The 15,389-nt window shown below is 48.8% G+C and overlaps 1 protein-coding gene across 11 annotated transcripts in view; it reads right to left on the bottom strand.

The window, feature by feature from the left end:
* Window positions 1–14,858, bottom strand: part of MACF1 (microtubule actin crosslinking factor 1) — a 293,808-nt gene extending 278,950 nt beyond the window's left edge. For 5 of the 11 annotated variants that reach the window (XM_036232113.1, XM_036232225.1, XM_036232231.1 and 2 more), the window contains exon 1: window positions 14,587–14,831. In XM_036232113.1, the coding sequence (XP_036088006.1) occupies window positions 14,587–14,806 (220 nt within the window). In that variant the 5' untranslated portion in view covers window positions 14,807–14,831. Of the gene's footprint in view, window positions 1–14,586 lie in introns of all 11 variants that reach the window. The other 6 variants (XM_036232126.1, XM_016157363.2, XM_036232219.1 and 3 more) reach the window with 6 other exon arrangements.
* Window positions 14,859–15,389: the final 531 nt, after the last annotated feature.

Genomic DNA, 15,389 nt, shown 5'->3' with positions numbered 1-15,389 from the left:
TTCCCAAGCAGAGCTCCAATGGCACAACGGGAAAAAAAGGAGCATTTTACAGCTTCTTCATTAGTTTCCCTTCACTGGGTAGGTGTCGTAAACAAGTATGCTGGACTCAGTCAAAAGGGCTGAAGTTTCCTTGCCTTCAGATGAAAAGAAACTAAAGGCCCAGTCACAGCTGAATCAAATAGGAGAAAGTGCTGCCTATGTAGTTTCTGGGAAAATATCCACGTTTGTGGAAAGCACAACTGCCACACAAAGCAAAATCCCAGAACTGGCTGTTAAAGATCAAAGCTTGGGCCTCCCAAGGCCACGCATCCCTGGCTTCCACTTCAGGGGCAGCTACAGCACTTAGGGCGATGCTGTCCCCAGACCCTTAGGCCTGTCAAAACTTTCTCGGGTCTACACTCGATTTAGGTGAGGCATTAACTTGCAGCATTGCCTAACGAGAGAGCCCCCAGGGGCCGAAATCCGAGTTGAGACAAATCTTTATTTTTGAGAAAAGAAGTAATAGACCCCAGCTTCGGTCAGGCTCAAAGTCCGCCCCCTCCCGCCGCCCCAAGGGGGATGGGGTGGGGGGAGGCCTCGCCACCAAAACTGCACACTCACGACACTAGCCCCAAAGAAACCATGTGGGTTCACGACCCCGGCTGCCACGCGACTGATGGGAGACTGAAGGAGACAAAAGGGGGCGAGGGACCCTCGGCGGGCACGCAGATGTCCAAGACTGTGCGAGGAAGACCCGCACAGGAGGCAGAAGGGGTGGGGTGGCTTCTCTCCCGCCCCACTCCTACTCCCCGGCAACTCCCCACAGCAGGAGGGCTCCACAGCCAGCTCCTGGTCTCGCCTCCTTCCAGCTGGGCCAGATAAGAAGCAAATAATGTAACTAGCGCTGCGGAAAGCGCCGTCTACTGTTGGAGAGGGGTCCAGATCCTCATCCGGATTCTGTAAATAAACTGGCCCGGAGAAACAGCGCCCAGGGGCCAGCCCCGGCGCTGAGGTGGGCGCGACCCCGCCCGGCCGCCCCACCTGCAGCGGACTTGGAGGGCCACGCCGCGGCCGCCCGGCCGCCCGCGGACTCCGGTTCCCAACGAGCCCCCGGCCCCGGCCCCGGCCCCGGCCGCACCTTTGTAGCGCTCCAGCACATCTTCGTACGCCTGCACGAACTCCTTCTCCTGGCTGCGGTTGGCCGGCTGCTGACCCGGCACGTAGCCAGCCATGGCCGCCCGCGCCGCGCTCTCCCCGGGCCCCGGCCGACGCGGGTTCCAGGCTCGCGCGCTGAGGCGGCGGCGGCCCCAGCCTCGGCCCTTTGTGCGGCTGGGGGGCGGCGGCGGCGCCCTCGCTCTCGGATCTCGGCTCCCCGCCCGCCTCGCCCGGCCTGGCAGTCAGTCGCGTTCCGCTCCTCAGCCCGCTCGCACCCCGCCGGTCCCGGCTCGCGTTTCCGCCTCCCCACCCCTCGGCTCCGCTCCTCCCTCAGCCCGCCCCGGCGTGGCGGCGGCGGCGGCTGGTGGCGGCGGCGGCGGCTCCTCCTGTCAGGAGCGCCAGGCCCGGCCCGTTCCCCGCCCCTCGCACCGCCGCCTCCGCCGCCCGGCGGGTCCTCGGCCCCCCGGTGGCGGCGGGCTGGGCCCCGGCTGCCCAGAAGGATCCCCCCCCGGTGGCCGCTGACCAGCGCCCGCCCGGTACCGAGGGACCTGAGCCCGGGGGGCGGGGAGGCGTTCGGCCCGCGTCCGGCCGGGTAGGAGGCCCCACGCGCGTCAGGACCGGTCGCTGCTGCGGGGAGACTCCAGGGCCGACTCCGCAGGGTGGGCGGAAAGCCACATTCAGCGTTGACCTCCACCCAGACCTGGGACAAAGGAGGGAGCCCCCTGGCTGGAGAGCAACCGAGCTGGGCCTGTGCAGCTACTGGAGAAGGACCTAGAGAAACAGAAGGGAAGGGAGAAAGCAAAAGATCTAGATCCCTGAGATCCCAGGACTAGACAGGGTCAGAATGAGGACAGGGGCAAGACCCACACAGGCTGCAGTGTGAGGCCGAAGGGAACACCGAGACCACAAAGAATCCCAGGAACAAAGGGTTTCCAGAAACGGAAGAAAATGAACTCATAAATGGGAAGGCAGACCAAGCACCATGAAGTAAACCAGGCCAAGGATGCAGAGCCAGAGGCTGAGAAATGACAACTCAGAGAGGAATGAAAACAGGATTCTAACTGCACCATGGGTGAATCGGAGCAGAGACTCAACAGGATTATTACACTGTGACAGCCATTAGAACAGACTTAGATCAAAAGGGAGAAATGTGGGAACCTGAGATTGAACCAGGACTGTTAAGGAACAAAGAAAAGGATTCTAGACCCTTAACTGGTCAGGGCACAAGGGAAGAGAATGATCCTCTCTACGCGGGAGGGGGTGGGGAATGCAAAGAAGGAAAACTGGCAAATTTGGGTAGAGATTTATGTGGGACCATTTTGAGGAGGGTGTTCCCAACATCATCTGATCCTCCATTCAGCTGTGTATCCTTCAATCCCAACATTCTTAAGATTGTGCTACTGGCCAAGAGCTGTGAATGAGGAATTTGGGTAAATGCAGGTGATCTTTGTGCCCACGTATACCCCCAGCCAGCCAACATCCTCTTCAGCTTCATCAAGTCTATTAACTCGATTTTTCTGGGGGTGGAGAGGTGGTTGTGGGTAAAAAGTTAGGCTGGCTGATCTCACAATAACAGCACAGTAACAAGTAAAAAAAGAATTCATGCGACATTGAGCAGCCAAAATTGAGACTTGGGCTTCCATTATAATTCCCATTCTCTAGCTTTTTAGAGAGCAGCTTCTTACCCTGGGGGGCAAGGCCTGCATCTTTGTACACTATGAGTAGTGCCAAGTATTCGGTCAATGCTCAGCACATTAATAACAAGAAGAAATGATGCTTTTCACTAATAGGCGTACACTGGTTGTTTCCACATCACGCCATGATCAGAAATCGGGTGAGCAAGTCATTAATCATAAATTTTTCCATCAAGTTTTGCTGGCCTGCCCAAGTTCTAGGCAGAGAGAGATCTTTAGGGAAGGGACTACAAGAGAGGGAGGTTCTTGGACAAAATGCTCATTTCCTCCCAGTTTAGTCCTTTGTGCTTAAAAAAAGCTAGTTCACAGTTTGGTGTCAGCTGCTAATGAGCTCGGTCTAAGAAAAGGAGGTGAATAAGCTTGAGGTTTATTCTTTTTAAAATAAATAAAAGGCTTTTAGTAGAAAATGCAGGATAAAGGAGTTGGTGATTGATGGCATAAGCACATTTTTCGTAAACAGCAGAGAATATAGAAATGCTAACTCTGGGGATCTTGACTGTGTCAGTGCTGAGTCATCTGCATTTCCCATATTATTTTATACCAGTAGGGCTAAGAAGGCCCAGATACTCTTACATGCACCTCCACCCTCACCCCCAAACAGACATCTGCCGCCTTATTTTTATTACAATAAATAGAAAAGCCCCTTCATCTCCTCCCGGCGCTGCTGCATGTGCCACTTTGTAAGCAGATCCCTTAAGAATTGGAACTGAGACTCACCAAAGGTGAGGAAAGACAGGGCAAGAAGGGGAAGAGAGTCTGTTCTGGGAATCAGGCTTTGTTGAAGGCTTGAGAGGTGTGGGGGTGGAGGGCAAGGTGTTGAGACTCCTGTTAATAAACGTGGTAATCAAGGAAGAAAGTTCTGGTTTGGGTTGTGGCTAGGGGACTCCTCAGACTCAAGGAGCTTCTCAGACTCAAGATTTGCATTTAAAAGCTCCCATGAGATTTGGAAGTAAAGCATTCTTCTAATGAATGGAAAGGGGGAAGTCCACATGTTTGGCTGATGTTCCTGTTTTATTCAGAGAAAATTTTACAAGGATAGAGGAACAAAGCAATTTCTGGGGGGGATGGGAAGAAGGAAGCCTAGGAAAGGGAGGTTTTTTATTTTTTCCAAGAAACAGTCTAAATTTATAGCCTGACCACACAAATGGGACAGCTCTAAGGCATTCTTCTCTTGGTCTATGATTTTCCTTTGCTCCTGATGATGAGACTGCTGTTGCATTTCTAAGGCGGCTGCAATGGAGGAAAGCAGAAGGAGGCTCATGTACTCAGAAGGGCATCTAGTGGGAGGAAAGGGTAATACAAGTAAATAAAGCCCTATTTTTTTTTTTTTTTTTGGTGGGGGGAGTAGCCTCCCCCACTTAATCCTCTCAAGTGTGTTCTCCATGAGGCCCAGCTACTTTCAATTTCTTTCAGCTCCTCAAACATCCTTTCTCACCTCAGAGCTTTCCCACCTACTTTTCTCCCAAGCTGTAACCCTTCACTGCTCTCCTCTTTTGACCTGGCTCTTTCCAATTCCTGCCTCTACTGAAACTCTCGCAGGGAAGCCTGCCTTGATCCCCAGGTTTAGTAGGTCCTAACCCCTATACTCCCCTTTGGTAATATCCTCCAACCTTGAAGTTATAGTTTGTGTTTTTCTTTCTTTCTTTCTTTCTTTCTTTCTTTCTTTCTTTCTTTCTTTCTTTCTTTCTTTCTTTCTTTCTTTCTTTCTTTCTTCCTTCCTTCCTTCCTTCCTTCCTTCCTTCCTTCCTTCCTTCCTTCCTTTTTAAACACCTACAGCACCTAGTATTCCTAGGTGGTGGTCTCCCATCCAAGTACTAATCAGCAAGATCGGGCACGTTCAGGGCGGCATGGCCGTAGAATAGTTTGCGTTTTTTATCCTTACTAAATCATTAGCTCCCTGAGGGCTGAGGCTGTCTATCTTGTTCACCACAGGATCCTTAGAATCTAGCAAATGCCCTGGCACATATAGGACACTCATTAAATATTTTTATTAAATTCATGAAAGAGTAAACCAGATGATCCTCAAATATTTAGCTGCCTGTGGCTTCTGACTAAGCTAGAGGGCCAGGGTATTTAAGAAGAAATTATGCTTCTCTCTCACAACATTGCCTATTTGTGCCTGGCATTCAAAGTCCTCCATATTTTGACATCTACCTTCCTTTACAAGCTTATCTCCCATGATACCCTTATGTGCAGCATTTTCTATAATCGAACTCAGGGCCTTTGCTTGGAATGAACTCCATCCCCCGACTCCACCTACTGAAATCCTACCCATCTTAAAAGCTCATCCTACATGCTTTGAAGTTCCTTTTAATCAACCCAGGTAGAAGAGGCTCCTCTCAAATTCCCAACCGCATTTTCTTTCTGCCATTCCTGGAGCCACCACATGTGTGCATCACTGTGTCTGCATTATTGCCTCCTTAACCTCCTGGTCCTTAAGTTCTCTGAAGCAGAGACATCTATTTCATCTTTCTTCATTATATATAGGGCTTAACATAATGCTTTGCACCTAGTAGATGTTCAATAAATATTTGCTGAAGACATGAACATCTCACTGAAAACATATGGGGATGAGGGATGTGGGCTAGATCTGTGATTCAAGACAAATGAGAATCCAATTCAGTATCTACTCAATGGCCAAGAGCTGAGGGCACTTCATGTGCAGAGACAAAAGAGGGAAGTGCAAAATTATTTCTCCTTTTACTAGTACTCCTCGTCCAACCTCTAGAAGGTTTACTTCCAGGACTTCTTCAGCTTGGCTCATGCTGCATTATTTTACATTATTTTACATTAATTGATGCTTTATAAATAAACTCTTTGCTAGTAGGGTGTGTGTGTGTGTGTGTGTGTGTGTGTGTGTGTTCATTCTATCGGTTCCTACTTGCAGGGATAGGCTGTTTCCTGTGCCTTTTATATTACCCAACAGTAACCGGAACCAAACACAAGGGGCTGCCCCAAGCCCTATCCTCTGGCCAGCTTTTGGAAGAAAATTGTCTAGTCCTAGACTCTGGAGACCTGTCTCCAGCCCCAGCTCCACCAATCTTTCAGACACCTGAGCTTTGGCCATCCCAGCCAAAACTCCCTTTCTGCCCAGCTGCTGGAAACACTAAGCTTTGCCTCAAGTTCCCAAATTCGTTCTGGGGTAGGAAGTCTTTGCCCACTTTCATGCTGCCCTCTTCTGTTCAGAAAGTGCAACATCATTAATTTAAGGGGCCTGGATGGTGCCAGCCACCCAGGAAGACGGGATCTCTGCCACCCAGCAGCCCAGCACCCTGTCACCATAGCAACCCTCAAAATGGTTACTCAGCCATCTGGGTTACCATAGCAACCATCCAAGTCTCCCCACCTCAGCCTCTCCCTAAGCCTTTTCCCCTGGCTTGTCAGAGCCAATGCTAAAGAATCTCCAGTCCTTACTGGAGAAAATGGGCAAAGACTGGACCCCTGATAGGCAGCTGTCCCCAAGGGGCGTGGAATGCCTCACCAGCCAGAGGCTTGGAAGCGCAGTGGAGATAATGGGTGTTAAGGTACTCTGTGAACCTTGAAGTGTAGCGCAGATGTTAGCTATTATTAAACTACTGTTCCTTGTAATGGGGGCGGCAGTTGGATTGCCCTAGGCAGAAATTGTGCCACTCTCAGTTTGGGCCCTTCCTGACTGGGAGACCCTGAGCAAGTTACTGAACTCTCCGGGTTTCTGTATACTGTAGCACATCTGCCTTCTAAAGTTGTTTTGATGATTAGGTCAAATAAAGCATGTAAGATGCTAAGCACAAAGCCTGGCATTTGGAACATATCAATAATAGCTAGAAAAGATATTGGACCCTCTGTGAATAAAACCTCTGTGCATGTTTCTCGATTCTCTGGAGAGAATCGGGCTAAAGTAAGCCCTGCTAACTCAACCATACCCAATCTGGGGCAGGGGAGGGTCTCATCCAGTGTGACTTCCTTACCTATGAAGCTTCTCTCCACTTGAAACAATATCTCCCCATCCAATAATGCCTCAGGATGGACACTTCTACAGGGGCAGTGATGGGAGGCAAACCTCTACAGAGGTGGTGACAGGCAGTACAAATCCTGGAAAGGCTGTTGCTGTCGAATGAGATCAGGGTCACGTGGGACAGTTTACCAGCATTAGGGCAGGCCTGGAGCACAGGTTCCTCTCATAAGGATAGCAATTCTATGATTTTAAAGACTTCAACCTTATTGTGTCTTCAGTCTCTCAAGACTGAATCATTGAAATCCATTTTCAGGGTGCTTTCCTCAATTCCTCTGGCAGGGTCCCAATTTAAACCCAGGATCCAGCCTACCTCTGACCCTGAGCACACTCTAGTTCTCTATGTTCTGGAAGGACTGCAGGATCAGACAAGCAACACTGGAAGGGAAACACTACCCCTGGGGTCCTTGTGTTTAGGATGGACTCTCTCATGATGCCTCTGCAAAATGGGTCGAGTGAGACTGGTTACAGTCCTCTGCTACAGCTGCTGAGCAGATAAACCAATATATTTACTACTGAGGGAAAAGTAGTATAGTAGTTTAAAAGTTTAGGCGATACCAATATGTGACCACTGGAACTTTCGTCTATATAACTGGGGAGGTAGAAGTGGGGTGTGTGAATGAAATAAGCTTGGCCATGAATTGATAATCCTTGAATCTGGGTGATGGGGGTTCATTACACTATTCCCATTACTTTAGTACGTGTTTGAAATGTTCTGAAGAATGCAAGGGATTTTGAATTAGGCCATCTTGAGCCACAGCAATGAACAAGTCCAAAGGGCATACTGCACACGTTGTGTTCCAGGGGGTGCCCTGCACAGTCAGCATTGCTGACCCCCAGCTCCACTCTCTGCTTACTGTATGATCACAGACAAGTCCCCTAACTTTTCTCTTTTGTAAAAAGGGAGGATAGCAACAACTTCCCAGGGTTTTTGAGTATTACATGATATGTGTAAAATATGTCCAACACACAGCTTTTCCAGCTATTATTTACAAGGGGATCCCAGCTGGCATCAGCTCACAGGAGCTCCTGGACTGACTCCAGAGTTCAACTCCCATAACCACCCTCTGGATTCTTTATTCCTAACTTCCACCAGCTGTTCTCTCTTCATTTCCCTTCATTCCTTTCTACTTAGGCCAAAGAGAGGAGAGCAAGAATAGAAATAAGCCAACAGGGATATACCCTCTCTCTTCAGGTTGTTCTAGTAAATCTCTATATTTTCCCCAAGTCCAAATCAAATGCTACCACTGCTCTATTCTAGGAGTGAGAGCAAGGAGTAGGGAGAAGCCCTTATTCATAACTTCCTCATAACTCTCTTTGGGCTTGCAGTGTACATAGCTCATGCCTCATTCTAGCTGTCTTCACAGAAGGGAGCTGGGTTCTGAAGCCCAGTCTGAGCCTAGCACAAAGAAGTCATTGAAATAAATATTTGTTAAATGACCAAGTATATAATCAGTGAATATGCAAAGGGATGAATCAATACATTCATCAATTAGTGAGCAAGTATATGAGTGAATGAATGATATTAACGAGAATAGCTAATATAAACCAAGAGCTGACTGCATAGCAGGCACTGGGCCAAGCACCTTACTCCTACTGCCTCATTTAATCAGCCCTGTAAGACTCTGCACTCTCGGTCCCCCATTTTAACCATGAGAAAGCGAGGCTCAGTGAGTTTAGTAACTTCTCAGGGTCACCTAACTGGCCAGTGAAGGAACCCAGCACTCTAACTGACTCCCAAAGCCATTCCCTTGAGTGAATGAATAGAAGAGTGAGCAAACAAGGAAATTAATAAAGGAAGGAAGAGGGAAGAGTGGGGCCAGAGACACACCCCCTGAGGTTCCAGAAAGAATCCTCCCCTTGACCACAAAGCAAAAGCCTGGTACCTTCTGGGGGAGAGGTGAGGCACAGAAATTTCAGCCCATAATCACTTTCCAAGTTACAGGGGCTCCCAGACCTTCTCTGCAAAAGAATCCAAAGTCCAGGGGGAGATTCCAGCCAGGTGCACCAGTTCTGCTATTGCAGGAGAGCCAAGGCAGAGCCAGGAAGCTGGCCAGCTTCTACCTGACAGGTGGCAATAGGCAGACCCAGGGCCAAGTCACGGCAGGTCCTAGCCACTCAACTGGCCCAGCTCAGGACAGCACTTTGGTCATGATGGGTTATTAATACTCACACCCACGCATATTCACAGACTTTTCTCTAGGGGGAAGACTGCTGAAATAAAAGACAAATGCAGACATAGATCCTGCTGCACTGTCAGCTCCTCTGATGGCATCTAATCTCAAATCCTATGGGAGAGAAATGGCAGCCTTTCACCACCACCAAATTAACCAGTCTTTCCTCCGTTATCCTAACCACAGTCCTTGGCTACTCCAGAACAGAAAGGCATGTCAGACTGCAATTCCAAACCTTTTTCCTTGTCACCTGAGCAGTCACTAAAAAAGCACGATGGTTCACCTCTAGCATAAACACAATGCTTTGCAATGCCGCAAACACCTTCCCTCACCAGCTGGGGTCCCACGGGGACCCTGAGCTCGGAGAAAGGACGGCTTGGCTGTCTTTTCTGCTGCCTGCACAGAATTCTGCCCACATGATCATTTTCCATCCCTCCAACTACTGTGACCTAGATTTACTTTCAAAGAGCAGGGGCTGAGCTGGCGGTGTGTAGCTACAATTCATTCTGCCCCACTTTCAGGAAACTCTCCTGCTCATCTCTCTGCTACTGAAACCAAGCTCCAGGACAGGGCCAGGGACTCTGAGAACACTGCCAGGAAGAAGTAGACAAGCTGAGGAGAAGGGAGCCTCCCTGGGTGCAAAACTTGAAAAACTTCAAGGCAAAGAAGGTTGTCTGTTCAGGAGTAAGAGTTCCCAATGCAATTGTTTTTAGGTCCCCATTTCCCACCCCTGTATTCCCTTCTTCTCACCATGGCTTGGCCAGGAAAATACCACTTTCATATGCTCTCTGACAAAGCTCTAGAGTGAACAAAAGAAAGGGATGGATCTAAGAGGCCTAAAGCCTGTTCCTTGCTTGCCTGGAAAATTGATACCTTTCTAGAGTCTCCACCCTCTCTTTTAGTTACCCGGGGAAGTCACAAGGAATGACACTGCTAGCGCAGTAACAGGCATGTAAACTTGTGTTTGTCATGCACATTCTGATTCCCACTCAATGATCATTTGAAGCAGATATCATCATCTCCCTTTTACAGATAAGGAAACTGAGGCTTTAAAAGGTAATGTTGTTTGTCCAAGTTTTCTAACTCTAGATCCAGTTGTCTCCACGGTGCCTTGCTCATAGCTGGGGCTAAACCCATTTTTTAAATTGAATGAATGAATGAATGAGTTAGTGAGTGAGTGAACAAACACAGAAGTACTTTCTAAGAGCTTCCATCCTGGAGGACAAATGCATGGGCACAGAAGGGTAGGCTCCTTCTTCTGACCTGACCCGGGTGATCAAACCTGTGTACCCCAGGGCAGGCTCTTGAGTGATTACAGTAGCTGAGCTTAGGCTACTATAGCATTTGGGCTACATTTAACCATCCTCACTGAGCTTCTAGATTCTACAGCCCACACTCAGAGATCCTGGGGCAACACAAGGAAAGGTAAGATGGACTCCTGACTATAGTGAACACTAGGATGAGAAAGACTCCTGACTGTAATGAGCACCAGATCTGGGGAGGCAAATGTGCCTATAAGCAATGAACTTTAATAGAAGACCAAGTGAAACAAGGGTTGGGTAGAGATATAACTGCCACCTGACTAGAGAGATCAGGGAAGGCTTCCTGGGGGAGGCAACACTGGAGCAGATATTGGGGATAATGATTTCACCAGTACCTGCTGAGGGGCTCCCAAGAATGAATTCTATAGCAATTTTCTACTGGTTAAATAGGAGCCAGTCCTTAGCCCCGAGTCACTGTGCCCTCTCTTTCATAATACACACAGGAATACAATTATTTTTTCCCTCTATCCTCTCAACTCAACTGAGTTCCACGAAGAGGAGGCCACATCTTCAGCCATCTTTGAATATCAATGCCAAGAACAGGGAGGCCCCTGAATACGGGATGCCAGGATGGATGAATACCCGATTGATAGGTGGATGGTGAATTCCTCCAGCACCCAGTCCAGCCCTGAGCCAAAAGTGATCCCCTCTTCCAGACACTTTACTGCCATCTGCAGGAAACTTGTCATAATAAATATACAAATCTACAATGACAAGTATGAATGGCTCCCCCTAGAGTCGTGCAGTATGCAGCCATGTGACATTGTCCTGCACCTTGTTTTTCCCCACTTCCCACAAGCCTTGAGTGATACAGCCTTCCTTCTTCCCCCATTTTCTACCCTGTGGGGTTGAACTCCTTGTTAGAGTAACTTCCCCCATCTCCTCAATTCCTTGTTGCCTCCTACCAATAAATTATTCACTAATGACAGAGCCAGAGGGGAAGAGATTTTTGTCTCTGCCTTTTTCTATAGGCCAGGATCTTGAAGTCTCTCCCAGAAGTAACCAGAAGGTCGCTTGGGTGAGTCAGCTATTTAGATTGTCACCTTCAGAAGATTCGGGCTGGCCTGGTAGTCAGGTATTACCTAAGCAAATGGAAAGAGCAATATACTTGGAGTTAGAATGTCTGGGTCCACCAGTGCCATGTGACTACAGATGAGTCTCTTAACCCTTCTGGGCCTCAAATCCTAACATGTGTCCTAACACACGTAGTTATTATGAAATCTCTATGTAAACCATAACACTGATCAACAAAAATAAAGCATTCGCATTAATGACTATTGTTACATTTCAGTGTGGCAGGGCTTAGAGAGTTGAGAATAGGGCTGGCAAAGAAGAGGATAAATTGGAGGGAAAGGATGACGATGGGAAGACTCACGTTACAGCATGCATGGAGCCCCTAGAACTTCTTTTGACTTTGTAGAATGAGATTAGCAGTTTTCTAGGCCCTGACATTCCTTTCTACTCTGACATATGTGATCGGCAGGGGTTCGCCATCAGGCGACTCAAGCCCTGAGACAAGCTCAGGACACCAATTGGGCCAGGGAAAGGGGAGGCCTCTGTAACTGCTGAGACTGATTCAGACACCCCCCCCCCCCAACTTGGCTTCCTAACCCAGAACCATAGGGAGGAGAAAACTGCAGAGGCCATAGCTGCATTCCAGTGTAAGACTGACTTCATTTCCTCCCAGAAAGAAATGTCTAGCTTCTGAGAGCCTCAGAGCACAGAGGGTCTCCTAGAACCGTCCCTTCTGCACCTCACAGGAAAGAATCCCTGCAGAGTAAGGCTGCCTGTTTAATTACTCTGCTAGAGGCTCCACCACGTTCTAAAATCACAGGAAGATTGCAGCCAGGCCCTGAAGTAGCAGTCCCGCCTCCTCTGCTGCCTCTCTTCTCTCCTGCTCAGGAAACACGCCCAATTGCAGAGCACAAGTTATTTTTAACCATGGCAGCCTCCCCATTTTCAGCCTCTCTGGCCCAGCCCCCTCCTCAAGACAGTCATTGGCAGTGTCAGGATATAAAGAAGATCAGTATGGATGCCTGAAACACAGCAAAGCGCCCGTCGCCCCTTTGCTCAGTGTTGCCCAGGCACTCCCTGGGGATTAAACCCTCTTGAGTCCACTCCCGTTCTAGACTCAGAATGTTCAACAGCAGGTAAATCATCCCGTGGGGCTCCTCAGAGAAGGCTGGAAGGGCAAATGATCATAAAGGGACTTATAAGTGTGCATGCTTGATGGTGGGGGCCAGGGTGGGGGCGGTGCAGCTAGAGAGCATAAGGAAGGGAGGAGGCCTCTACCCTGCCACCTTCAGGAGAATGAGGGGTTTATGAGCCCAGAGGCCCCTCAGTTGTGGCCCTTCAAGGCTGGAGACTAGTAAAGTCCTTTCTGCACCCAAATGACATCTCTGAAAACTCTATTCACCGGCCAATGCCGCAGGCCCAAAGATCTTGAGAAGAACCAGAGTCCTTCTTCCAAGGGCTCCCTATTGCCCACCAGAAAGAGTTCAAATTCTCCAGTTCATCTTCCAGGTCTCTTTCCTTGCAGCTCACTTCCTCTAAAACACTTTCCTGATTACTGGAGCCTACAGAGCCCTCTCCCTGTCTAGCTTGCCATTACAGTCCACTGCATGTTTCTGGATTACAATCTGTCACATATTGTTCTCTAAACTCTCCTTGCATCCATTCAGTCATTCAATGTTGATTGATTTCCAACATGCACAGGTCCTGTGCAAGTAGCTGGGGGTTAAAACATAAACAAGACACAGTCCTGAGGGAGTGACAGGCACCCTGTGGGATAACTGCTATACTGTACAAGGGAACACAGAGGAGAGAAAAGTATGAATACAAGAGTGGAGGAGGGAGATTTGGATACCACTGGGGCATTAGGGACAGAGGAGGCGGCACTTAAAGGAGGAGGCGGGGTTCCCAGCACCTCACAGAGAAATTAAAGCACAGAGGTCTAATTCTGCAAGATGTACGGTTCTGGGCTCAAAGCACAGTTAAATATGGCAAGGTGCTTGTGGGTACAAGATGAAGCTGAAGAGGTAAGCTGGGGCCTGATTTTACTGGATCTTTATGAGGTAGCCTTTATTCCACAGGCAATGATGAGGCAAAGAGGGTTTAGAAGCAGCTGAGTAACAGGATGAGGTTTGCATTTTAGAACAACATACTGTGTTAGTCACGTGGAAGGAGGGCAAGTCTGGAAGGAGAACTGTTAGATGGTGGATAGAAGGTCCAGGTGAGAGATGATAAAGTGAAAGGGGTGGCGGGGTGCAGGATGCATTATTTGAGAGACACAAAAGCCCCAGCCGACATAGGCCTTGGCAATGGATTGAAAGTGGGTGATGTCACTGAATTAGCTGCAGGCACTGCTCTGTCTATCTTTCTGTCTGCACTCTGGCACCAGCGCCTGCTGAGATGCTGAGCATAAACCATGGAGGCAGCTCTGGATGCCTTTGGTGGGAGCGGCAGAGAGAGCACTTCACAAAGTTCCCCTCCCTGAGCCAAAAACTGTGCTGAGAGCTTTACCTACATTCTTCTCTAATCCTCAAGGCAGCCCTGCACAGAAAGCATTCTTAAGATGGGGAAAGTGAGGCTCGGCCAGGATAAGAGACTTGCTCAGAGTCACACAGCTGGTGAGGGGCAGGGCCACAATCCAGCCCCTCGCCTCTCTGACTCCAAAACCCGTGCTTGTAACCACTGCGCTGCACGGCTCTGCTGCTTGATGAGGAAGCAGGCTATTCCCACCACAGGAGGAGGCAGCCCCAGCCCTTGCACTAAGGCCAGGCTAAGCATGCACCACACCTTTTGAGGGCAATGTGAGTGAAACTGCCCTCTCTAAGGACTTTATCCCCGTCTATTATGGTGAAAAAGTGAAAAATGAGTAGGATTTTTAAAATATTACACAGCCTTTAAAATGTTAACTATAAGCCTAAGGCATAATACGGAAAATTTTTTTGATAATAAAATCAGATCCTGAATGGTACATAAGCCACAAAAGCAACTGCATGGAACACATAACTGCATGGGGACAAAGGCAGGGAAAAAGTTGTGAAAATGAAAACAGGTCTCAGGTTAGCATAGACAAATTAGGGTGGTAAATTTTCCTCTTTCAAGTTCTACTTTAATGTTACTTCATCATCTCTCTAATAGTCAACATAACAAATCTAATTCAGAGAGCCCCGGATTGGACCCCTCCCTTGCTCACCCAGCCAGTGCACACTGGCCCATTCTCTCCTCCAGCCTAAGGCGCCCAGCTCACTCAGGGCCTCTCTTACCAGCAACTCTGACCACGGCACGCTCTGCAGGGTCCAGCACCGAATCCTGGCTTTTCCGCTTTTTCTGCTCATGTAGTGGCAGGTTCCAGGGTAAAGTGTCCCCTGGGGGACAGGGAGACAGGCTCCCTGACCGCTCACTCCTATAAGACCGTTCACTCCGACACGACCGCTCACTCCGGCATGACCGCTCACTGAGCGTTTCTTCATCCGAGGAAGACATGGCCCAGGTGGGGGCTGCAGCAGGAAGGCCTGGGGGCCCAGGGAGAAGTGACCTGGAGGAGAGAGGAGTGCATGTGAACATACTGAAGGGTCACGTAAGGAACCCTGGGACTTGGGAGGCAGAGGTTCTCATCTTGGTTCTGCCACTGATTTTATCTCTTTACCTCTCTGAACCTCAGTTTCTTCATCTGGAAAATGGGATGATGATAATACATGACAAAACTAAATCACAGGGTTTGGGGAAAATCACATGAGGTGATATATGTGAAGATCTCTATACATCTTAAAACACTGTAAAAGTTAGCTCTTATTACTAATAACTGCTATGATTCTTCCTTGGTACATTCATTTGAAGGATTAAGTTTATAGGTCCTATAGACAGAAAGGTGAAGATTCAAATTCTACCCCACTATTTACTAGCTGTGTGACCCCGGGGAAGCCATTTAACTTCTTTGAGCCTCAGCATCCTCATATATAAAATGGGGGCGATGATAGCACCTAACCTGACAGGTTTGTTTGCAAGGAATAAATGGGATCCTGCAGGTAAAGCACTTAATGGTATCCGGTGTCCAATAAGCACTTAA

Source organism: Rousettus aegyptiacus, unplaced genomic scaffold (genome assembly GCF_014176215.1).
Source record: "Rousettus aegyptiacus isolate mRouAeg1 unplaced genomic scaffold, mRouAeg1.p scaffold_m13_p_1, whole genome shotgun sequence".
Taxonomy (NCBI): domain Eukaryota; kingdom Metazoa; phylum Chordata; class Mammalia; order Chiroptera; family Pteropodidae; genus Rousettus; species Rousettus aegyptiacus.
This window is presented reverse-complemented; position numbering and strand designations above follow the sequence as displayed.